The sequence below is a fragment of the Vulpes vulpes genome, chromosome 6, assembly GCF_048418805.1.
Source record: "Vulpes vulpes isolate BD-2025 chromosome 6, VulVul3, whole genome shotgun sequence".
Lineage (NCBI taxonomy): Eukaryota > Metazoa > Chordata > Mammalia > Carnivora > Canidae > Vulpes > Vulpes vulpes.
In genome coordinates this window covers 2,046,013-2,071,303 of record NC_132785.1, presented here as the reverse complement: position 1 = coordinate 2,071,303, position 25,291 = coordinate 2,046,013, and the positions used below count along the sequence as shown (strand labels likewise).

Sequence of the window (25,291 nt, the reverse complement as noted above, 5' to 3'; positions counted from 1 at the left end):
TGAGCAACAGTGTTATGCATATGTCTGATTTTGTTAATGATTTAGAAAAACCCTAAGTCAAATTATGTTTTATACTGTTCCAAAGTTAATGTATAATAGTCCGTAATCCAAGTTGAAAATATGTTCAAATTATCTTAATGAGGGACCCCTGGGGGGCTCAGCAGTTTAGCATCTGCCTTCGGCTCAGGGCATGACCCCGGGGTCTCAGGATTGAGTCCCACATTGGGCTCCCTGCATGGAGCCTGCTTCTCCCTCTGCCTGTCTCTGCCCCTCTGTCTCTCATGAATAAATAGAATCTTTAAAAAAAATTATCTTAACAAATGAACCTAAGGCAACTAAAAGCCAAATCTACTTTTCCTGGCTTTTAATATGTACAAGATTCTCATTGTTCATTGTTTCACATGTCTAACATAAGTCATTTGCGATATTTAAATCATTGATATAACATGAGTAATAATTTTCAGTGTAACTATGATAAATTGCACTAGTATGAACATAGTTTTACAATATACAGAATCAAGACACTGGTTGTCTCTTCAGCCAGGAACAAATGCTGTGTTTTATGTCCCATCTAGGCCTGTATCTGGCTATCATTAAATATTTAAGCTACGGGTTTATACTAATGCTCTTCATGATGGCTTCATGAAAGGCTTTATTTTTAAATTTCTCCTAGCTAGCTCTCCTAGCTCCTAGCTTTTATTTAATCTCTACCCCCAACGTGGGGCTCAAACTCCAGACCCTCAGATCAAGATCGCATACTCTTCTGACCAGCCAGGTGCCCCATCAGTGTAATTTTTTAAGGTTTTATTTCTTAGAATAGTTTAGATTTACAGGAAAACTGAGTAGTACAGGATTTCCATATATGCCCTCTCCCAGTTTCTCCATTAACATCGCACACAGGATACATTTGTTACAATTAATAAATGAATATTGATACTTTATTATTAAAATCCATAGTTTATTCATATATCCTTAGTTTTTACTTAGTATCTTTTTTCTATTCCCGGATCCCACATTACGTTTACTTGTTGTGTCCCGTTGGGCTCAGTTCCTTGGGTACGACAGTTTCTCTGACTTTCTCTTTTTTTTTTTTGATGACCTTGATAGTTTGGAGGAGTACTGTTCAAGTATTTTGTAGGTTGCTCCTGTACTGGAATTTGATGTCTTCTTTAAGATTAGACTGAGGTCATAGTTTTAGGAAGATCATTTTCCTAATAGGACTTAAATACCTACAGATTAAAAACACATCTAGACTTCATCAAACCATTGCCATGGACGTAATTCATATATCATTTTTAGTATTGTCCCTATTCCATATGACTAGAGACAGAAAAATAGTATTGAGTAAAGAAAATGATGATTTTAAAAAGCTAGCTTAAAAAAAAGAAAGGGTAACTAAGAGGTAGATAACATTATAAAGACAGAAAACAGTAGTCATTTTAATTTGCTTTCCAAAGTAAGCACGTTCTTTACAAATTAAGATTACTAGGACAGAAAGTCAGACAAAAACGCATAAATAATATAGTTATTTCAATTATGTATCTTCAGAGGTAAATCTGGGTTTTACGTCAATAAACTTACTCAAGTATACTTATGTTTTCAAAGCATATTGTCGCATTTTTATCTACCAAATAAACAAACACTGCAGGATTCTCTTGCCTATAGGTCAAAAATAGTCTTAGAATTTTAGAAAACTTATAGTAGTCAACCATTCTCTCCCCAACAGTGGTTCTCAAACATTAGCATGTATTAGAATCACCTGAAAGACTTGTTCAACCACAGACTCCAGGGTGCTAATCCCCACGGTTTCTGATTCAGTGGGTCTGGGGTGGGGCTTGAGAATATGCGTTTCTAACAAGTTCCCAAGTGTTGCTGAGGCTGCTGGTCTGACAACACCATGAAACCCACTGTTTTAAGGGTCAACAAGGAAGCTACACTTATTAAGTGCCTATGGTGATTCAAGTGTTTTACATATATTACACCTTATTTAGTTACAGAATCTTATCGAGCAGGTATGAGTATCGCTTTTATAAATGAGGAAGCTGAGCTCAGGGAAGCTAAGGAACTCAGCCGAGAAGGTAATGGGATTAGGTGGCAAAATTACAATTCAGATCTCTGATTCTAAGGCCCGTGGTTTTCTAGTACAACATACTGCTCTCTGTTGACAAAGGAGTGAAACGTCCACATCCTTGGCATACTCGCTAGAAGTGGAGACTGTACCAGCGTGTGTACAATGAATTAGTTCAGGTTAGTAGGGTACTGAAGGAATCTACTGAGGACTCGACAAAAGCTCAGGGTCACGGAGAGCATTTCACTTATCTCTGAACTTCTGAAATAATCAGGATGAAACGAACTTAACATATAATTACAAAACAGGAAGAACATGTATTTAATATAGTACTAAGTATTACTTAATTACTATCGTTTTATTATTTCTTACAGAAAAACACACATTTAAATAAAAGTTCTTAAAAGAATAATCTCATTTACATTTAAGTTTAAAGCATCATACTATTCTAAATGTCTGCCAGTGTATACATCGCCCATCAACCACGACTTACTCTGGTACTGAAATAACACAGCATGATGGTCTTCAACAAAACGCTCTGACAGTTACTGAAACATTTACCTCCTTTCACAAAGCAAATTTAAAGCAATGACATACAAAGTAAACAATTTAAAGTTTAAGAAAAGTGGTACGATTTACAGTAAATAAACCACCAAAAAAGAAGTTGCCAATAATGTATATTCTCTCACTTTGTTACACTCTATATAAAAGACAACACAGACACAAAATCTTAGACGGCAGACTTAAAATAGTTGATGAGGTCTAAATTTCAGAATGAGAAAAACCCACCCAACTCTATATCTCTATTATAAAAACAAATTATTTTATGTAAGAAAGATCCCTTTTAAATATGTATATACATATTTCCACTTAATACTGTTAATCAAACCCATAGTTATATTTAAATAAGAATTAAATAAACTGCCCCAAATGCTGATTTTATCTCACAAAACAAAAATATTTTAAATCACAACTTCCAGATGGTATCTTGAATACATTGGTTTCTTAAACAACATTAACAAGCATATTTTTAAGAATATATTTTCATCTACAGGTCAGGTAAAGCTTTATTAAATGGTAAACACTTTTAAAAGTGCAGAAACACAAGTTTCAAAAACAAATACATTCAGAAGATCTGCTGTTCAAATAATATTTTTTCAAAACCAGGTGGAGGAGTATGATAAAATTCACTGAACTGGCAATCCAAAATTGCACTGTCATCAACTAAAGACAGAAAAAGAAAGAAAGAAATTAGAAGCTAACAGCTTAAATCCCAAGAATGCATAATTATAAAATAAACTGTTTTCATAATACCATAATATTAACAGGCAAAAAGAATAGGTACATCTGCTCCCCAGGTTACAAAACATAATCCTATTAGATAGAAATAACCACAATGAAAAATAAAATTAAAACACTAAAAAGGAGATCCATTAAAGTATTACTGATAATTAGTGTGAATATGAGTACTTTTAATTTTTCCTTATTTGCCTCTGTATTTTCTGTTTTATATATCAAGATGTATTACTTTTTAAAAAATCTTTTATTTTGATAAAATTATAGATTCAAAAAAGGTTGCAAAAATAATAGAGTTCCCTGTGCCCTTCATCCAGCTTCCCCTAGTGGTAGCGTCTTACATAACCACAGTACTGCCATCGATACCACCCCGTAGGCCGTGTTTAGCTTTAGTTTTTACCAGCATTTATTACAGAGAAATGAATACATAAAACCAAACAAAGACTTGTACATGAATGTTCACAGCAGCTTTCTTGGTGATGGCCCCAGACTGGAAACAACTGAGATACCCACGAACAGGCAAAGGGAAAAACAAATTACGATATGTGCTACTCGGCAATAAAAATGAACGAATTATTGATACATGCTACAACATGGATCAATCTTAAAATAATTATGCCGAGAGAAGCCATGAAAAGAATACAAACTTTATGATTCAGATAGTCTGTAGTGAAAGCAGATCAGTGGAAGCCTGGGGCGGTGGTGGAGAGAGGGGAGCAGGAAGGATTACACGAGAACAGGAGGGAACTTTTTGGGGTGATGAATATGTTGACTCTGGTAATGACATGAGTGTTTACTTCAGAGCTAAATGTTAAACTGCACAAATGTTTAATGCACATGACTAAATATAATTTTACATTGCATAAGAAATGCAGAGAAAAGTACTGGACTTGACATTCATCAAGCCGCTAGAGATTTTATGAAGGGTACTTTGGGTGAAGTGGGGGGTTGAAGAACAACTGAACGACACACCAAGTGGTGTAGCCACTGCTAATACAGCCACATAGAGAAGTCGAACAAAGGGCTAGTGAATTTAGGAAGGGTTTGAGGGATAAGGATGACTCACAGAACATTTACAGGCACTGGAGAGACAGGTTCCTGACTTGAGGTATGAGTGAAATAACCGACAAAGGGGAATGAATCCTAGAGATCTAGACTACAGTGTTTCTAACATGAAGGAAACCACCTCATCCAAGATGGGACAGAAAGAAGGCGAGGCTGGATCTGATCCAGAAAAGCTTCAGGGGGGCAGGGGTGGGAAGGGAGAGTTCACTACGGACAGCCTGTTTCTTTATAAAGTAGAAGGTAAGGTCATCTGTGGAGACTGAGGAGGGAATTCAAGAAGCCTGGTGAAGGTCCAGAAGGTGCAGAAATGTAAAAGAACTGCCACAAATGTTGAGAGCTCAGGCTGGAAGGCATAACTTTGTAAGGACACTTTTCTTTCAGTGTGATAAGGCCTTTTCTCTGCATAGTATAAGAACTGACAAAATGAATGGATGGATCTAGGATTAGGCATGGGATAGAGGACAAAGGATAATGAAATTTAAGTTTTTTTTTTTTTTTTTTGAAATTTAAGTTTTATTTTTATTTATTTTTAAAGTAATCTTTACACCCAATATAGGGCATGAACTCACCACCCTGAGATCAAGAGTCAGATGCTCTACTGATTAAGCTGGCCAGGCGCTCCTTAAGTTTTATTTTTCTCTCTGATATTATCAGATTATTAAAATATTTAGGTTAATTTAACTGATATATCAATGCCAATTTATAAAATATGCTTTACTATATGTAATTTACTATCCATAGCTTTACCACATTAAAAATTATGCTCAATCAAAGAAACAATATGGAATAAAATTGTATTTGCTACATTCATTTGTGTACTTTTAAATTTCATTTTCCAGACTATATTATTTAGAATACTAAGCTACATTTCCATTTAAGTAGATAAAGGAATTGCTTTTAGGTTTATCCAATATGGTAAAGAAACTAACTAAAATCAAACTTAAAAATACACTTTTATATGCAAAGACTGTAAAATCACTGAAAAGTAATTTTGGGGAGAAAAGACTAATGAAAACTAAAAAGTAAAGCATAAGCTTTGGTTGTTATTATGTTATTAAATATTTATATTTGTTATTTGTATACTTTTTTGACATTCAGCCTGTCTTTCTAACGCTGCTACCTTTCTAGTAAATTACTATAAAAATTAATCAGTTTCTATTTATGGCTCAAATCTAAGAACTTTAAAAAATTTTTATTATTTATTTAAAAAAATTTTATTTCTTTATTCATGAGAATCACAGAAAGAGGCAGAGACACAGGCAGAGGGAGAAGCAGGCTCTCTGCGGGGAGTCCGATGTGGGACTCGATCCCAGGACCTGGGGTTATGCCCTGAGCTGCAGGCAGATGCTCAACCACTGAGCCACCCAGGCATCCCTCAAATCTAAGAACTTAAAGTGATTAAATGAGAAAATATTTTTATATCTATTAAGGTCATAGGCAGAAAAATCATACACCTGTTGATTTAAAGTTGGTAACATAAAAAATAAAGCAGAATAGAGGAATAAAGGCACTGTGCTTATGTTTGGTTTTTTTTTTTTTTTCTTTTTTTTTTTTTAAAGATTTTATTTATTTATTCTTGAGAGATAGAAGGAGAGACAGAGCCAGAGACACAGGCAGAGGGAGAAGCAGGCTCCATGCACCGGGAGCCCGACGTGGGATTCGATCCCGGGTCTCCAGGATCGCGCCCTGGGCCAAAGGCAGGCGCCAAACCGCTGCGCCACCCAGGGATCCCTGTTTGGTTTTTTAAATAAAGAAACATACCTGACTTTTTAGAGATACATATGAAATATTCTTATGAATAAAATGATAAAATGTCTGGCATTTGCTTCAAAATAATCTAAGGTGGAAAGATGAAGGACAGAAGGAGTATTAGCATTAGGGGGTAGATGAAACCTGACTGGCTCCAGGCTGATAACTATTTGAAGTTGGGTGATGGGTACATGAGGGTTCAGCATACTATTCTCTTTACTTCTATAAACATTTGAATTTTTCTATAATAAAAATTAAAGTTAATAAATGGTATAGAATCCTCTCTTAAGTTACCCAATTCTTGGTAATTGGGACTCACTTGAACAAAACTATAGTACAGACATACAGATAACCATCAAAAGCGAAACAACTAATATGAAACTATTCTAAGTCACAATTTCTCTCAGAAGAATTTTAACACTTAGGTAATTTTACAAAGGTAACTAATGCTCAATCTACATAAAATTCCCATCCTTAGTTCCACAATTTTTTTTACAACTATATTTCCTGGTCATCTAAATCTCCCTAATACTGGCAGAAAGAGCTTTGTAAACTCAAAGCTTTTTGGAACTTTCTAGAATATAAGACTATATGATTTAAAAAAGGGAGTATGGGGGGATCCCTGGGTGGCGCAGTGGTTTGGCGCCTGCCTTTGGCCCAGGGCACAATCCTGGAGACCCGGGATCGAATCCCACGTCGGGCTCCCGGTGCATGGAGCCTGCTTCTCCCTCTGCCTGTGTCTCTGCCTCTCTCTCTCTCTGTGTGACTTTCATAAATAAAGAAAAAAAAAAGGGAGTATGGCTATTGCATATTTAAAGTATGATCACTGTATTTGGGAAAAAAAATTTTTTTTATACATGAGAAGAAAAACTTCCTTAGTTCTGCAAAGTGGGATTCTGATACCCTACTGAGTACATTTCATATAAAAAAAGATCCCTATTAACTTGTCCAGATTTTTGAATGATAGTTATAAAGTTAGTGAAAATGTCAAGTAAAAGTTAACATACAGTAATATTTAGAAATATTTTAGCTTACCATAAACAACTGGATACACTGTCCCTCGTATACCTGATGCTGGACAATGCATATTTTTTCCATTCAAATATACATTTAGTTCTACATGGTCATATGTAATACCCTAGGAAGGAAAGAAAATATTACAAAGTAAAAATATAAATGTTCCACATAAAAAGTGTAAATAGTCAGAAAGCACTCACTGAAAATCATGGAAAAAGTTAGTAATTAGTGTCACAACAGCTTTCATTAAGGGTTTACAAATTGGTAGAGTTCTACTTGAACTGAGACCAAAAAAAAAAAAAAAAAAAATCAGTGGTGATTATGTGGTGGGAAGTCAGGTAAAGTTCCAAGAGGTAAAACAAATGAGAACAGTTTGATGTCTGGTATTATATTTAGATAATCTTAATTTTGTATTCTGAATATTAAGATGATAGAAGTACTGCCGACCACGTACAGAGAGATCTTTTTTTTAAAAGGTTTATTTATTTATTTGAGAGAGAGAGAGAGGAGCAGAGTCCCCGTTGAGCACAGAGCCCAAGGCTGGGCTGGATTTCACAACCGTGAGACCATGACCTGAGCTGAAACCAGAGCTGGCCATTTACCTGACTGTACCCCCCGCCCCGGCACCCTCAGAGAGAGACCCTTAAAACTCATACACAAAAACAGAATTTTATCTTAATTCTGTAGATAGGGGGAAAAACAATGAATTTTTCTGCATTAGGGCTTACTACTTGTCACTGTTCTCAAACTGTGAAAAAGTATCTTCATATAACTTATTCTTTTTCTTTTTAAAATTGTATTTATTTATTCATGAGAGACACACAGAGAGAGGCAAAGACATAGAAGGAGAAGCAGGCTCCCTGTGGGGAGCCCGATGCAGACTCGATCCCAGGACCCCGGGATCACGCCCTGAGCCCAAGGCAGGCGCTCCACTGCTGAGCCACCCAGGCGTCCCGATACAACTTATTTCTGAAAAGAAATACATTTCCATATCTCTTTACCTTGCTTTCAAGCACCTCAAATGCATTACCAAGGTAAAGTGTTTATATAATGAAATACATCAAGTTGAAAACAGAAAAATAACTCAAAAGAGTAGGGGAAAAAAAAGGTGGAATAAAAATAGATCACTCTCTACATCTGTATGTTACTGATGGTGAAAGAGACTAATAATAAACGGCTATTACTAATAAAATGCTGAAAAACACTTTTAACGCCTGTATTATGAACCAAGCGCCATTCTAAGTATTTCATATTTAATCATTTAGTCCTCACAAAATGGGTATTATATTACTATTATCCCCATTTTACAGATGAAGTAGCTAAAGCACAGAAAGGTTTAGTAACTTACGTACGAAAACAGAGCTGGGAAGTGGCAGGCCTGGGATTTACACCCACGCAGCACACTTACTCTGGTGGCCGCCATCCTGCCTCTCTTTAAAGCCTGATGCCATAGCTCCTAAGAGCTGGCAGGAGGAGAGCTTCGAAGAATGCAGAACAGCGGAGATCTTTCAACTGCAAAATCATCATAGACCAAAAAGACCACTCCAGGGATTTCTGACTGTGGATATACTATATCAACTTAAAAACTTTATAGAGCTAGAAAAAGATCGTACAGATGATCTAGCCTTGCCTCCCGCACTTTCTAGTTAAAACGACCAAGTCCCAGGTGAGTCCACGTGCTAAGCGCTATTAAAGGTTCTCCTGGGGCAGCTGGGTGTTCAGTCAGGCCTCTTGGCTTCTGCTCAGGGCCTGATCTCTCGGGTCCTGGGGTCGACCTCTGCGCTATGCAGCGAGTCTGCTTGAAGATTTTTCTCCCTCTGCCCTGGGAGAAAGGGGAAGGGGATGCATGCTCACTCATGCATGCTCTCTAAAATAAATAAATCTTAAAAAAAAACCCTCAAATCTTAGCCAGGGTTAAATAAAAATTTGTTAGTAGTCAAAAAATATCAAGACAGATTGTTTCTGTTTCATTTAGTTTATTATTTAAATATAATAATAAAGCTAACTGGTGGCTGGGATTCCTTTTTGTAATGAAAACAAAATTACATAGAAACAATGCGTTCCTTCTTTATAGGAACGTGTCACGGGGAACCTCGACCCCTCGCAGTTTGGAGCAGCCGCGTAATCAGCCGCGTAATCCAGGCGGCCTCCACCACCTGGTGGCAGCATAACCTACTGCAAGCAAGCAAGCTTCAGTTGCCAAACCTGCAGCTGAGGGCAAAATCCTAAGACCAAAGAAACAAGTGGGAAAGGATACGAGTACTAAGTACTATGAGCAGAGTTCAGCCCAAGTATTTCTAACTTAGTCCTTTATATGATTTAGAAACCAGGTTTCACTCCACCATAATGATACCAAATAATCTAATGTGTTCAAGGCATTTATCAATAATTGCATATTCAGTGAACAGGCTCTGTAATTACGACGCCTGTATTATAACCCGGGATCCCTCCGCAGAAGAGGTTACTTCTCCTAATCTGTAAAATGATGGTAATACTACTAGAGAGTGTATAGAATCATTATGAGGATTAAACAATTTAATCCTTGCCAGGCATTTAAAACAGTGCCTGCCCATAATAAATGCTAGAGAAGTGTTTGCCATTATCATTACAAAGAATGTTTATAAAACTTCTCTAAATTGAACCAAAAAGTACAACTTTAGAATGATTTCCACTTTCCAAGACTACATATTAAAGGAAAAAAGTACTGATCCTCATTAAACCTAATCTCATTACATTTCTTCACCTACACTCCCAAGCCAGGTATGCCTTCCTCGTGCTGCAGCAGGCCCTGTGGGCACTGCAGGACTATCGCATGAATATAATCATTTGGTCGGATGTTGAAAGCTTATTTTTCTTGATTTCTCCTCAGAGAATGGTATATGACTGAAATGTTACACATATGGGAATGTTTTCCCTGTCTTAAATCCATCCTATTTTTCCTATGCCACTGTCAGCAATTTGGTGAAATTTGTTCTCAAATGTCCGAACTAGGCAGATGAAGGTAATGTGGTAAGGTAATGTTTTACTTTTCTTGATTCTGCATATATTTCACCTTTTTTAAAGTCCTCCTTTTATCAGAATGGGTATGAAAACTCAAAGTCTAATTTAATAAAGCTGACAGACTAAAAATGACATTCTTAAATCTGTCAATTTGTGGTATCAGTTATCTCAACAAATGAGATAGGAAGGCAAGAATAACACACGGTAGAAGTTCAACACACCAACAAAGACAAACATTTGTTACTGATTATCCTTGCTTATGTTTGAATTTCATCTTAGTGTAAACAGGTTGATAGCATCGACCTGACTTCAAGATTCTCTTTCAAGAAATATCCATTTGAGTAAGGGTGTTCCGTATTACGGACATCTGGCAATGATCTACAAATACAAAACCAACTATTCAAGAAGAAGAACAGAGAAAAGCAGATTTTAAAAATGGTTTATGAAAAAAAAAAGAATAAAATAAAAATAAAAATGGTTTATGTCTTTTGTCTCCTAAAACAATTTCCTTTTTTTTCTCCTAAAACTCTTACAATTTACCTATTTAAAAAAACTAGGGGCACCTGGGTGGCTCAGTCAGTTAGGTGTCCAAGTCTTGATTTTGGCTCAGGTCATAATCTCAGGGCTGTGACATTGGGCCCGAGTCAGGCTCTATGCTAGGCATGGAGTTTGCTTAGGATTCTCTCTCTCTCCCTCTCTAAAAAAAAACAAAACAAAAAATGCAAACTAAACGTTCTTTGTATTTTTTTAATTGCAGAAAAGAAATGAAAGATCAGGGGCACCTGGGTGGCTCAGCTGGTTAGCTGTCCAACTCTTGATTTTTGGCTCAGGTCATGATCTCAGGATCATGGGATTGAGCCCCACACTGGGTTCTGTGTGAGTCTGGGTTCAGCAGGAGTCTGCTTGAGAGTCTCTCTTTCCCCTTCCCTCTGCCCCTTTCCCCCAGTATTTCTTTCTGTAAAGTGAAATAAACCTTTAAGAAAAATGAAAGATCAGACCACAGTTAAAAATCTTAATTTCTACATGTGTCTTCCTTCTCACCAAAATGCTGTATATTTCCTCAATTCAAAAACCTGGATTTACCCTGTGTTGTCTTATCATTAGAAGCTTTCCTTCATTACGTAGATTTCTTTCAAGTTGGTACCAGAGCCAGGAACGCAAGGCTCTATGTATAAGGGCACCTTTGCTGAAGGAGAGCCTAGGATTCTCTTCTCAATCAAGAGCTGATAGCCCGCACCCCGTGTGTAAGGTTCTTGGGTAATGCCATGTAAGAAGTAACAGGGAAAGCAGAAACGGATCTCTGGATTTCATTTTCAACAGGGTGGCTTTGGTAAAGACTTAAATATATCTAGTTGGGAATAAAAATAGAGAAGTCTTAATTATATGTAACTCTTTCTATCCCAAGCTTTCCAAAAAAAAAACAAAAAACAAAAAACACCTTTTCCCCCGATCAAGCCTTAGGATTGAGTCCTATTGTTTGAAGAGTTTTTTTTTTTAAGATTTTATTTATTTATTCATGAGACACAGAGAGAGTCAGAGACACAGGCAGAGGGAGAAGTAGGCTCCATGCAGGGAGGCCAATGTGGGACTTGATCCCAGAACCCTGGGATCACGACCTGAGCTAAAGGCAGATGCTCCACCACTGAGCCACCCACGGGTCCCTCTTTGAAAAGTTCTCAAAGTGAAGAAATTTAACAAGATTAAGTTTAATGAGGATTAATACTCCTAGTAAAATGCTGAAATTCTTTAAGAGAAGTTCATAAATTAAATAGAGGCATACTTTTTTTTTTAATACTTTGTTTTATTGTGCTTCACAGATAGTGTGTTTTTTACAAGTTGAAGGTAACCATGTGTTAACCAACTCTATTGGTGCTGTTTTTCTAACAGCGTTTGCTCACTTCAAGTCTCTGGGTCACATTTTGGTAGTTCTTGCAATATTTCAAACTTTTGCACTATTCTATTTGTTAAGGTGATCTGTGTTCAGCGATCTTTGATGCTACTATTACAACTGTTTTGGGGTGCCACAAACCACGCCCATATGAGACCATAAACTTGATGGATGTATGTGTGGGTTTTAACTGCTTCAGTGACTGGCTGTTCCCGTCTCCCCCCTCTCCTCCGGCTTCCTTATTCCCTTAGACACAATATTGAAGTTGGGCCAGTTAATAACCCTACAATGACCTGTAAGTGTTCTAGCGAAAAGAAGTCACGTGCATCTCACCTTACATCAAAATTCAGAAATACCAAGCTCAGTGAGGAAAGCCTGTAGGAAGCCAAGACAGGCCAAAAGCTAGGCCTCTTGTACCAAACAAGGTAGCTAAGCTGTGACTACAAAGGAAAAGTTCTTGAAGAAAATTAAAAGTGCTACTCCAGCGAACACACAAATAGTAAGAAGGCGGAACAGCCTGACTGCTGATGTGGAGAAATTTCGGTGGTCTGCTTAGGTCGCCTCAGCCATAATATTCCCTCAACCCACAGCCTGAACCAGTGCAAGGCCCTAACTCCCTTCAATTCTGTGAAGGCTGAGAGAGGAAGCTGCAGAAGAAAAGGTGGAAGCGAGAAGAAGTCGGTTCATGAAGTTTAAGGCAACAGGCCATTTCGATAACACAAAGGCGCAAGGTAAAGCAGCCCGTGCTGAGCAGAAGCTGCGGCAAGTCATCCCGGGGACCTCGCCAAGTGAGGGTGGCTGCGCCGGACACCAGATCGCCAGGGCAGATGGAACGGCCTTACACCGGAAGAAGATGCCATCTAGGATCTTCAGAGCTAGACAGGAGAGGTCCAGGCCTGGCTTCAAAGGGCAGGCTGATCCTCCTACTGGGCGCTATGCAGCTGGTGACTTTAAGTTGCAGCCAACACTCACTGTCCATTCCAAAAATCCCAGGGCCCTGAAGCCCGACGTGTTCCTACGCTGTGTGCTCTATAAACGGAACAACAAAGCCTGGAGAACACCACATGGTTTACTGAATACTTTAAGCCCACCGCTGAGACCCACTGGTCTGAAAAAATGAAATCCTTACTCTCGGACAATGCATCTGTTCACCCAAAAACTCTGATAGAAATATGAGATTAATGCTGTTTTCATGCCTGCTAACACAGCATCCATTCTGTGGCCCACGGATCAAGGAGTAATTTCAACTTTCAGGTCTTATTACTCAAGAAATATAGTTTGTAAGGCTACAACTGCCATAGATGATGATTCTTCTGGAAGATCTCAGAAAAGTAACCTAAAACCTCCTGAAAAAGATTCACCATTTTAGATGCCCTTAAGATCATTCGAGATTGCAGGAGTTTGCTTCTCCCTCTACCCTCACCCTATTTGTGTTCGCTCTTTCTCTCTTTCACTCTCTTTCAAATAAATAAATAAATAAATAAATAAATCTTTAAAAAAAAAAAAAAAGAACATTCGTGATTCAGGGCACCTGGGTGGCTCAGCTGGTTAAGCATGTGACCCTTAGTCTCCACTCAGGTCTTGATCTCAGGGTCATGAATCCAAGAAGCCCTGTGTTGGGCTCCATAAGGGCATGGAGCCTACTTAAAAAAAAAAAAAAAAAAGAAGTAGAAAAATATTCATGATTCGTGGGAATAAGTCAAAGCATCAACATTAATAGGAGTTTAGAAGAAGTTGATTCCAACTGTTACGAATGACCTCGAGGGTTTCAAGACTTAGAGGAATAACTGCAGAGGTGGTAGGGATAGCAAGAGAACTCGAATTAGAAGCGGAACCTGAAGATGTGACTGAGTTGCTGCGACCTCATGATAAAATTTCAGCAGATGAAGAGTTATTACTGATGTGCAAAGAAAGTGGTTTCTTGAGATAACATCTACTCCTGGTGAAGATGCTGTGAAGACTGTTGAAATGACAACAAAGGACTTAGAATATTATACAGGGCCGCCCGGGGGGCTCAGCGGTGGAGCACCTGCCTCCAGCTCAGGCCGTGACCCCGGGGACCCGGGATCGAGTCTCCCGTCGGGCTCCCTGCATGGAGCCTGCTTCTCCCTCTGCCTGGGTCTCTGCCTCTCTCTGTGTCTCTCACGAATAAATAAATAAAATCTTTCAAAAAAAAGTATCATACAAACTTAGCTGATGAGGCAGCAGCAGGGTCTGAGAGAATGGATTCTAATTTTGAAAGAAGACCTACTTTGGATAAAATGCTCTCAAACAGCATTGCATGCTACAGAGAAATTGTTAATGAAAAGAAGAGTCAATCTTTGCAGCAAAATGCATTGTCATCTGCTTTTAAGCCACTGTCCCATCACCCCAACCTTCAGCAACCGCCCCCTGATCAGTCAGGAGCCATCAACACTGAGGCAAGACCCTCCACCAGCAAAAAGATTATGACTCATTGAAAACTCACATGATGATTAGCATTTATTTAGCAATAAGGTATTTCTTAACTAAGGTACGTATACTTGTTTACACGTAACGCTATTGCACACTTAAGAGACCGCAGTAAAGTGCAAACATAACTTTTATATTCACTGGGAAACCAAAGCCTCACTTGACTTGCTTTACTATGGTATTTGTTTTATTGCAAGTGGTCTGGAACCAAACCCACAGCATGTTCGAGGTATGGCTGCAATAAACGTCATCACAGTTTTCTCTAAGAGATCTCGAGCGGGGAAAATATCTAGTATTTTCTAATATGAACATCAGCAAACTTTTAACATTGTGGACCAAGAACTTCTCTGATGTGAGAGAAGCAGGCAAAACGCTGATCAGCAGCCAACCTGTCCTTAATTCTCCTGAATGGAAATAAGGGCTCACGCTCTGCTTCCCAGCCGGCGGCGGCATCAGAAAGCAGGGCAGTCAGGTGAGGCAGCAGCAACTACCCCAGCGGCTGTCTCTGGAGTATGTGCCACCTCATGAGACCCAGTCCCAGCACTTCGGAATTCAAAGCACAAACTGCCAGGCTAAAAGCAGTTCAAGTCTAATAACTTAGAGTGGGAAACAATCCCACAAGAAAACTTACCACCACATCTCCCTCCTGCGGAAGACTGTTTGCTGGCAGCCTATTTTTCTCCTCGTTGTTGTGGTACAGGGCTCCATCATTCCTCATCACCAGGCTGTGCACATCTCGGCCAAGAGGAATCTGATTCAAGTTAACTTTCTGAGTTGCAACGCCAACACCCCATATTCCTAAAAAATAACAGTTTAAATGGCCCCCAAATCGAAGGAATACAAATATGAAAGAAGGAATTGTTTTTAAGAAGAGTATAAGTTGTTTTTAAAAGAAGCGGCATACTATCACTGAACTATTTTTTATGTTCTAAAAAACAAATATTTTAAAAGTAGGCTGCAGGGGATCCCTGGGTGGCTCCGCGGTTTAGCGCCTGCCTTCGGCCTGGGGTGTGACCCTGGAGACCCGGGATCGAGTCCGGCGTCGGGCTCCCTGCATGGAGCCTGCTTCTCCCTCTGCCTGTGTCTCTGCCTCTCTCACTCTCTCTCTGGCTCTCATGAATAAATAAATAAAATCTTAAAATATATGTATATTTAGGAAAAAATAAATAAATAAATAAAAGTAGGCTGCAAAGTACCGTATGTTCTCTACGGATGGAGCACAACCTAGGAGGTAAGAATGGGTCCCGAACCCGTACTGCCTGGGTGAAACCTCGGCTTAGCTACGTCATCTGGGGCAAGGTCTTTAACCTCCCTCTGCTTCCTCACCTGCGAACTTGGGCTTCTAACAGTACTTACTTCAGTTATTAAGAGATACAGGAAGGTAACCAAGTAAATAGTTGCATCAGTGTAAGTATCCCCCCAAAATCGGTTAAGTAAAGCGCAGAGTATTTTTTATAAGATGTTAGCTATTATTGTCATCACTATTCTTTAAAAGACATTTTAAAAAAGCTACACAACAAATTTAAATGGTCCAGGGTTCTAGCCAAGCACTACTTGGAGAGGTGGGAAATCTGTCTTTAGCTTTTCCGTCCATGGTGTGTGACAGAGAATATAGGACCTGGTCAAGATCACAAAGAGGAGAAAATTAATGATAGAGAGAAAAATGATTTTCTTACCCGTACCTTAAGTCAGTGAGTTTAAAGCCTTTTGGTCTAAGCTGATTTTTAAAGCAAGCAGCTAACCAGTGAAACTGAATTACCTAGAGCTCTGGATTTTTGTCTCAAACTGTTTCCTTCTCAGTTTTTATCAAAATCAGGAGAAAATCTATAAATGGAAGAAAGTTTGAAGATCATGTTGCCAATTTTTCTGAAGTGAGCAGCACTATCAAAAAGCTGCATGTCTGGATATTACCGTCTAGGCTTCCTAGATAATCCGACTATGTAATTTACCTTCCAGAGCGGGACAATTTTAAGAGTGACAGAGGCAATAATACTAGTTTCGTGGACAACAGTTCTAGACGGGGTTAGAGTCTCCCTACCCCTAGAGAACTGTGCATGCTGTGATGCCCTTGGGCACAACTGCCTCAGGCTTGCATTGAGAGATCAATCTACAAACCCCAACAATGTATTTACCCTAGAGATGTCACTGAGCGTGTCATCCTTTACGGAAAACCCACATGAAAATTTGTACCAAATTTAAGGTTCAAGAATATACTGGCTTCTCTTGAGAAAGGTAGATTGTACTTGAGAAGATTTTAGCAACCAGAGACATTTTGCAGTTTAGCTTATAAAAGAATGGAGGACAGTTTCCTTTTATTTCATGTACTTAAGAACATCAGTATTTTACATTGATTAAGAAAACAAGCCCCAGAAGGACATTTTATATCATTCAAGCTTGTCGAGTAAGAGTATGGTTGATTAACTTACTCCCCGCTAGTTTTCCTATTCTATGCCTACACTTATATTTTTCAAGCTATATTTCACTAGAAGTTTTTTTTTCTTACAACAAAGCTTTAAACAATATATTTCCTCATATTCAGCACAGCTCCAAGTTAACTCATTGCTACTCTAATACTCAAGCAGGACTGTCCTATGACTCAAGACGCTCTGTAAATTTTTTAATGAGAAGTATAGATATTAGAATTCTAAATCTGCTGACTGCTTCAGAAGGCAACAGATCTTGGTATTTTAACAAGTGTTAAAAAAAATTCAGGATCGTAAGACTGATTCTTTTTTTTTTTTTTTTTAATTTTTATTTATTTATGATAGTCACAGAGAGAGAGAGAGAGGCAGAGACACAGGCAGAGGGAGAAGCAGGCTCCATGCACCAGGAGCCCGATGTGGGATTCGATCCCGGGTCTCCAGGATCGCGCCCTGGGCCAAAGGCAGGCGCCAAACCGCTGCGCCACCCAGGGATCCCCGTAAGACTGATTCTATCCTAAGATAACACAGCAGGAATCTACGCCTTATACCCTTGATCAAATGAGATGGAGCATCTAGTACCCATTCAATAAGGCCAGCGCCGTAGGCACACCCAGTGCAAAACACATCTGTAAGTATGATTAATGCAAAGCAGGAATGGCAGTTCCTGTAATCCCATTTTATAGATATGCAAACTGAACCTAAAATAACTAAATTAACTACTTTAACCAGGATCACACAAGAGGTGGGGGAAGAAAAAAAAAAAAAAAGGGCTTTCCAAACAAGCTTTGTGATTTTTTTCTTTACCATCTCACTGATCTTTCTCGTGTACCCCAAAACTGCTCTTGTATTTACAGTTAGGGCTCCCAATGGTAAAGGACCATTATACCCACCTGTGGACTGGATTTTGAATTCAAAGTAGCTTTTGTTTTGATGTAAAGGGGCGCTGGCTAAACAGCCTCCTGTCCCACATATCCTTCTTCCATTTTTCACAATGACAACATCCGTTCCTGAATAAAAACAGAAAAACAAAAAATGCAGAGACTGCGTCAAGTTTCTTTTTTCAATTTTCTTATCCAACCATCAAGGTTCATTTGTTTCACTTTTAACGCTCAGCCAAAAATAGAGCCACGAAAGATACAAATGCTGATACACTCGAAACGATTTTTAGTTCACTGTCCCCGCCCCCACCCCCCGAATGTTTGTATTTAATACTCATTTGCGGCCAGAGATCCTGTGTAGGGCCCCGGGAGGAGCCCCGCGGGAGGAGCCCTGGGCCGGGGGCTCACGTCCCGGGTCCGGGCAGGTGCAGCGCCGAGAGCCGCGGGGATGGGGCGGCAGGTGCAGGGGGCGGCAGGTGCAGGGCCCGGCGGGGGGGGGGGGGGGGCAGGACCCTCCACGGCCTCCACGGCCTCCACGGCCTCCCCGGCCTTCACGCACAACACGGCCCGGGCCGAGCGGGCGCAGACGGGGAGCCCCGCCAGGCCGCGCGCGGGTGCAGGGGGCAGCTGGGGGGGTCCGGGGGCCGGGGGGGAGGCGGGGGGCGGGTCGTGGGGGGGACGGAAGACGCGGGGCCCCAAGGGCCGGGGGGCGGGGCAGGAGGCAGGGGTGTCCCGGGGCCGGGGACCCGGGGGGCGGGGGCCGGGGTGGGGGCGGCGCCCCGCGGGCCGTGTCGCGTGGTCGCGCCGCGCGCCGGGGCGTGGGCCGTTGGGCCGGGGCGGGGGCCTCACCCATGTGCTGCGTGTCCAGCTGCACGGCCGGCATCTCCTTGAGGGGGATGTGCCCCGCGCCGCCGTCCCGGCAGCACCGCAGGCAGCAGAACACGGACGCGGCCATGGCGCCGAGACCCCGGCCCGCCGCCTCCGACCGCCGCGACCCCGCCCCGCCTCCCGCCCCCGCCGGCGCCCAGGGCCCCGGGAGCGGCGCGCACCCCGACACAGCGACGCCCCCCGCCGGGAGGCCGCACTGCAGGCCGCGGCCAGGCCGGGGCGGAAGGGGCGGAGGCTGCGCGGGGGCGGGGCTAGGCGGGGCTGGGGCGGGGCTGGGAGCGGGATGTGGGCGGGGCTGTAGGCTGGGAGCGGGGCTGGGGGCTGGGAGCGGGGCTGGGAGCTGTGGGCGGAGCTGGGAGCTGGGGCGGAGCTGTGGGCGGGGCTGGGAGCGGGATGTGGGCGGGGCTGTAGGCTGGGAGCGGGGCTGGGGGCTGTGGGCGGAGCTGGGAGCTGGGGCGGAGCTGTGGGCGGAGCTGGGAGCTGGGGCGGGGCTGTGGGCGGGGCTGGGAGCTGTGGGCGGAGCTGGGAGTTGAGGGCGGGAGCTGTGGGCGGGGCTGGGAGCTGTGGGCGGAGCTGGGAGCTGGGGCGGAGCTGTGGGCGGGGCTGCAGGCTGTGAGCAGGGCTGTGGGCTGTGGGCGGGGCTGTGGGCGGGGCGGAGGCAGAGGGCGCGGCGGGCGGGCGGGCCTCCGAGCGCGGGGTCGCGGTGGCCTCTGCGGGATGCGCATCACTTTTTAAAAATTTTTTAAACATTTATTTATTTATTTATTTATTTATTCATTCATTCATTCATTCATTCATTCATTCATTCATTCATGAGAGATAGAGAGAGAGGCAGAGACACAGGCAGGGGGAGAAGCAGGCTCCACGCGGGGAGCCCGACGCGGGCCTCGATCCCGGGGCCCCGGGGTCACGCCCTGGGCCGAAGGCAGGTGCTAACCCGCTGAGCCCCCCGGGGATCCCCGCGCATCAGTCTTGACGCTGAGCAGAGCGCAGCGGGTCGGTGCCCCCCGGGTACATCCGCGGTCCTTGGATGCGGACTTTTAAAGACTGTTCCCTCCAGGGGCGCCCGGGGGGCTCCGCGGTGGAGCATCCGCCTTCAGTCCAAGGCGTGACCCCGGGGTCCCGGGATCGGGTCCCGCATCGGGCTCCCCGCAGGGAGCCTGCTCCCCCCTCTGCCTGGGTCTCCGCCTCTGCCCCTCTCTCTGTGAGTCTCATGAATAAGTACATAACATCTTTAAAAAAACAACAGCGCCCCTCCAACTTCGACATTACCTTTCGGGGTGAACGGGCAGGAGCAGGTGAGGCGGGGCGGCGGGAGCTGACGAGGGGAGCCCGGGTCCTCCCCCCCAGCCGCAGGTGAGGGCCTCCCAGAACTCGGCCTCCGCCCGGAGCCTCCACCCCCTTCCGCGGCTGGTTTCCGAGGACTCGCTGCAAATCCTCCGCAGACGCACAGGCCCCGGGAGGACGGCAGCGGGGACCTCCCCGGGCGTGTCTCCGGGGCTCCAGGGGGGCCCGGCGCATCCTAGGGGCTGCCCCGCGGGCGGGGCGCAGGAGGCCACCCCCACCCTGGAGGGCACCCCCGGGGCGGGCGGGGGAGGGCGATGCTCCACCTCCAGGGCCGGGGGGGGGGGGGGGGGGGGTCTCGAGGGGCGCGAAGGCAACTCCGGAGGCCTCGAGGAGGACGTCTGGCCCCGCAAGGGAAGCCCCGGGTTCCGCCGCCTGCTCCTCTGCGCTGCCGGGTAGGAGGCCCACAGGATGGCCACCTGTCACCTGTCATCTCCCTGCCTACTTAGGCCTCTGTCCTTGGTCCATCTTGTTTAAATACAGCTTGGCGCCCGGGGATGGTCTTCGATGACCTCTAGAATTAACGGGGCTCAAACCTTTCTTCCCAAATAAGGTTTCCATCCTGAAGGCTTCGCCCAGCTTCAAGGCCTGGGAAACCGATGCCCATTTAACACCTAATGGGTTTCTCTGCATAACTTTTTAGTGACCTGAGTGCAAATATCCTCAGTGGAGGATTTTTTTTTTTTCCTCCAGAGAATGACAACCTTTTTAAGGTCCTGGGTCTCTTGACTGTCTAGACACAGGGTGTTTGCATTACATTAGGGAAAACCTCCAAGTTCTGTACTTTGAGGTTAGTTAGCGTGGAATTAATGACTAAGGCTGAGGGAAGGCTCTCTCGCTATAAAGTACTTTCTTGGTGATCATTTTAGACATTTAGACGTGACATTTTTCTTTTACTGAAAACCTCAATCTTTATTCTGAGAGTTTATTTATTTTTTTAAAAAGATTTTATTTATTCATGAGAGAGAGAGAGGCAGAGACACACGCAGGGGGAGAGGCAGGCTCCATGCAGGGAGCCGGACAGGGGACTCGATCCCCAGTTTCCAGGATCACACCCTGGGCTGCAGGCCGCGCTACAGCGCTGAGCTACCTGGGCTGCCCTATTCTGAGGGTTTAATTAGTCTTCAGGTCTCTTTCCACCGAGAGGGAAGGGGAAACTGGATGTTGGAGAGACAAACTTTTCCGTCATTCCGTGCGGTACGCACTCTTTGACTTATGTATCTAACTGAATTCTTGAAAATTTTAGGGCGGATATTGTCCTCATTTTATAGATGAGGAGATAGAGTTAGAGGGATTACGTAACTGGTGACCAGGAAATAAACCAGGTGGGACTCCTAAGCCTCTATTTGCTCCACCAGATGCTGCTGCCTCTCTACTTCTGCAGATCTAAGTCTTGTAATAAATACTGAAATTCCTTTAAAAGTGCTCTCAATTAAAAATGCAGATTTGCACTTTATTTTTTGTATGTCTCATTAATCTCCATATTGGACACAAGCTTCCAGAACGCATGTGCAGAGAATAACATAAAATAGCAGTGGTTAAAAAGGTAAAGTATTTATTCAGAAATGGTACTAAAAGTAGTGCTCGTATTTAATATATAATAATCACCCGGGCCATTGGAATTATTCGTATATTCAGTGAAAAGCCAGACTGTGAGATGGCGTGAGTTGGCCAGAACTGTAGACGCAGAGCTGCCATAGTCCTTCCGGCTAGAAGAGTAATCCTTTTTTTTTTTTTTTAGAAGAGTAATCTGTTGGGCCTCTGCCCAGTGCACTTTGCCCCCAATGTAGCAACCCCAGCGTACTCAGCAGTATGAAGCAAGCAGAACCAGTTAGCTCCTGAAACAGGCTTCCCGGTCTTGGCAGATGAATACCATCCGTGAGCTCGCAGACCTTATTCTTCTTATATCTGAGATTCTATTATCCTTTCATTATTATTTTCAAAGGAATTACCCTTTCTTTTTGAAGAGCACTATGCTAAAGATATTCTGACAGTCTTTCACAGCTATCACTTTAAATAACAATCACAAATAAAGCCTACAAAAAGTTTCCCAATCTTTAGTTAGAAGGTCGTTTATCTAAGTCAAAAGCAATAAGAGAGAATGACTACTTGAGAAAAAAAAAAAAAGTCTGCTTCAGCGACATATGCCAGGAACTTGAGAACTGATAGGACAATAATGTAAAGCATGTGTTTCCGAGTTAAGATTAACATCATGCTCAGGATTTTCTTTAATGGTTTTTATGCCAACCAGACATCTCCTGTTAGTGAACTTTACACTCTGTACTGGGTCACACAGAATGGTTTCTTTTTTAAAAAACTCATTAATCAGTTATTAAGCCAAACTTTTTTCTAGGGGTAATCCAGACCACATTTGTGATCTTTCAAAAATCAAAAACATTAAGAAAATTCATACTTCTAAAAACTGAAAATATTTCTGGGGCCTTGATCTATTCCTTATTATAATTTTGAGTAAGAGTAATTGATGTTTATGTGGTGCTTACTATTGCCAGGCAATAATAAGTGCTTTTTTTTATAAACTAATTTAATCCTTGTAATGCCCCCATGAGGTAGAAGTGTCCTCCACTATACACTGGAGGAAGCTGAGGCAAAGAAAAGATAAGAAAGGTGCCCAAGGGGGGCCTCAGTGGTCCAGTTGGTCAAGTGGCTGACTCTTGATTTCTGCGCAGATCATGATCTCGGGGTCATAGGATGGAGCCTTACATTGGGCTCCGTGCTCAGTGCAAAGTCTACTTGAGATTCTCTCTCTCTCCCTCTGCTCCCCCTCCTGCTCTGTGCTCTTTCTCATTCTTAAAAAACAAAAACAAAAACAAAAACAAAAACAAAAACAAAACAAAACAAAACAAAAGAAAGGTACCCAAAATCACACAGTCAAGTGATGAAGCTGTGTTCAAACCGGGCCAGTCTGGCTCTAGGGTCTTTGTTTTAAGATCTGCTTATTTATTCTAGAAAGAGAGGGAGAGACCGAGAGCAAACACTTGGGGAGTAGGAGCGGAGGGAGAGGGGAGAAAGAGTCTCAAGCAGATTCCATGCTGACCGAGGAGCCCCGATGCAGGGCTTGATTCCAGGACCCTGAGATCACTACCTGAGCCAAAACCAAGAGTCAGAAGCTCAACTCCGCCACCCAGATGCCCCTCGAGGGCCTTTATTCTTTTTTTTTTTTTTACTTTTTTTTTTATAAATTTATTTTTTATTGGTGTTCAATTTGCCAACATATAGAATAACACCCAGTGCTCATCCCATCAAGTGAGGGCCTTTATTCTTAACCCCTATACAAACTGCCTCCCTCAGGTGCTACATCGAAGAATAAATTCCTAATTTTTGTCTGCATCCCTTCCCTTATCTCAGAAGCTGACATTTAAATTCAGCTGGCATTAACTGCACTCCTTTAATCTGGATTTACTGAATTCTAAAGTATCTTACCTATATCCAACAACCAAAAGATAACATTGAGGACTTTCTCCTGCAACCTCTCCCCTTTGTGAGCGGTGCATTCGAACTTTTTGTAAGGGAGTCCTTCACAGATAGGGCGTCTCTAGACGATCCAAAGGAAAAGGATGTCAGTACTTTTAACTGCTAAAAGAGTAAAGCCAGGTTGGAGATCTAATATAGATCTCTGGAGATCTATATTAGGAAGGGAAGAGAAGCTGGGGTAAAATGAAGGAATTTGATAGAGGTGCAGAAAGATAAGAATAATGGAGGATAAAACAGAAGAATTTTTAGTATTGATAAGGAAGAAAAAGAAGCCACTACCAAGCACCCTATAAAGAAGAACTCAGGGGATTAAAAAAAATGTGATTTGTCAAAAACTTTCAACTTGAAAGGATTGTACCTTAATCTGCTTCCCTTCCGGAGAAGGTAAAGCAGACTGTCATAAGCCAAGGGGAGTTCTGTGATCTCTCCTCAACCGCAGCGTCTCTTACCCAAAGTGCAGGTATCCTTTTTTTTTTTTTTTTTTTTTAAATTTTTTTTTTTTTTTTTTTTAATTTTTATTTATGATAGTCACAGAGAGAGAGAGAGAGAGGCAGAGACACAGGTGGAGGAAGAAGCAGGCTCCATGCACCGGGAACCTGACGTGGGATTCGATCCCGGGTCTCCAGGATCGCGCCCTGAGCCAAAGGCAGGCGCCAAACCACTGCGCCACCCAGGGATCCCAAGTGCAGGTATCCTAATGTACTTCTGTATACCTTTCCTTCCCAATTTAGATTCTAGGTACAACTGCTGCCCTAATTAGAATAAAGAGATATTGAGGATAAAGAAAAAAAGAAGAAGAAGAAGAAGAAGAAGGGAGGCAAAGGACACTGCCAAGGTCAGTTTTGCATTCCCAGAAGAAATTAAGGAAAATGAGGATAAATAAAGTTAGTCGTGGGATCTACACTTCTTGTCTAGTAGTACAGAGGGTACTGACACCGGTCACTTGTCTTCAAGGAACTATGATAAGTGTTTTGTGTGAAGTTTCTATGGCCAAAGATAAGGCTGCGTACATAACCTGGTGTTATGGAAGGGAGGCTGCAAAAACACGTAGCCGGCTGGGTCAAATACCTCAATAAATGTGTCTCAAAGCATTTCAAACACTCAAGTGATCCTGTGTCTTGGGACTGCGGTAGGGCTTGGGGGCAAGAAGTCACCATGCCCAAATTATGAAACTATAAGGCACCGGACATTTGCAGGAGGATCCCACAGGGGGAAATAATACTTCTTGATATTGTGATATGTGCACAAAATGTAATATCAAATGTGATATGTGCAAAAATGTAATATCTGCACAAAACCAGAATCATCCCATTGGGATTGTGAGAAAGATCTGAAAATGTTTCTAGGAAACCAGGAAGGGAAATGAATTGTAAGTTAAGATATACATAACAGTACTAATTTAAGATACATGCAACTTCACACAGCATCTAGGGTTTTATTTCTGCAAGTGTAGAAATACTTAGAAAGCTTTTCATAAGGTTTTAGCTATGGTTACAGCCCCTCCAAACCTGATTTCTCAGTGGTGGTCCCACACATGGGTATTCCAAATGCAGGGGTTGTCAGAATCCTGATTTCTTTTTTTTTTTTTTTAAAGATTTTATTTATTTATTCAGGAGAGAGAGAGAGAGAGAGAGAGAGAGAGAGGCAGAGGGAGAAGCAGGCTCCATGCAGCACTAAACTGCTGAGCCATCCGGGGATCCCCCCAGAACCCTGATTTTTGTGTTGAGAAGAA

At 42.4% G+C, this 25,291-nt stretch overlaps 1 protein-coding gene across 3 annotated transcripts; it reads right to left on the bottom strand.

Moving 5' to 3' along the window:
• Nucleotides 1-906: 906 nt before the first annotated feature.
• On the bottom strand, nucleotides 907-18,854 carry SPRYD7 (SPRY domain containing 7). 3 transcript variants are annotated; one of them, XM_072760525.1, is made up of 5 exons: nucleotides 18,685-18,854; nucleotides 17,848-17,964; nucleotides 15,166-15,332; nucleotides 7,214-7,316; nucleotides 907-3,292 (listed from the first exon to the last, which is right to left on the bottom strand). In XM_072760525.1, exons 1-5 carry the CDS (start codon nucleotides 18,788-18,790, stop codon nucleotides 3,195-3,197), a joined length of 591 nt encoding a protein of 196 aa, XP_072616626.1. In that variant the 5' UTR covers nucleotides 18,791-18,854; the 3' UTR covers nucleotides 907-3,194. The 3 variants fall into 3 exon arrangements, with proteins under 3 accessions (XP_072616626.1, XP_025873010.1, XP_072616627.1); XM_026017225.2 differs by lacking the exon at nucleotides 18,685-18,854 and adding an exon at nucleotides 18,170-18,271; XM_072760526.1 differs by lacking the exon at nucleotides 7,214-7,316 and having other exon boundaries at nucleotides 18,685-18,847.
• Between the last annotated feature and the right edge of the window lie 6,437 nt (nucleotides 18,855-25,291).

What these genes read in the sequence shown, in the direction of transcription:
- SPRYD7 (XM_072760525.1), bottom strand. Translation starts at nt 18,790, where the DNA reads ATGGCCGCGTCCGTGTTCTGCTGCCTGCGGTGCTGCCGGGACGGCGGC. An exon ending in ATTCAAAATCCAGTCCACAG is followed by an intron (nt 15,333 to 17,847) that starts GTGGGTATAATG and finishes GTTATTTTTTAG; the next exon opens with GAATATGGGGTGTTGGCGTT. An exon ending in CGCAGGAGGGAGATGTGGTG is followed by an intron (nt 7,317 to 15,165) that starts GTAAGTTTTCTT and finishes TTTCCTTCCTAG; the next exon opens with GGTATTACATATGACCATGT.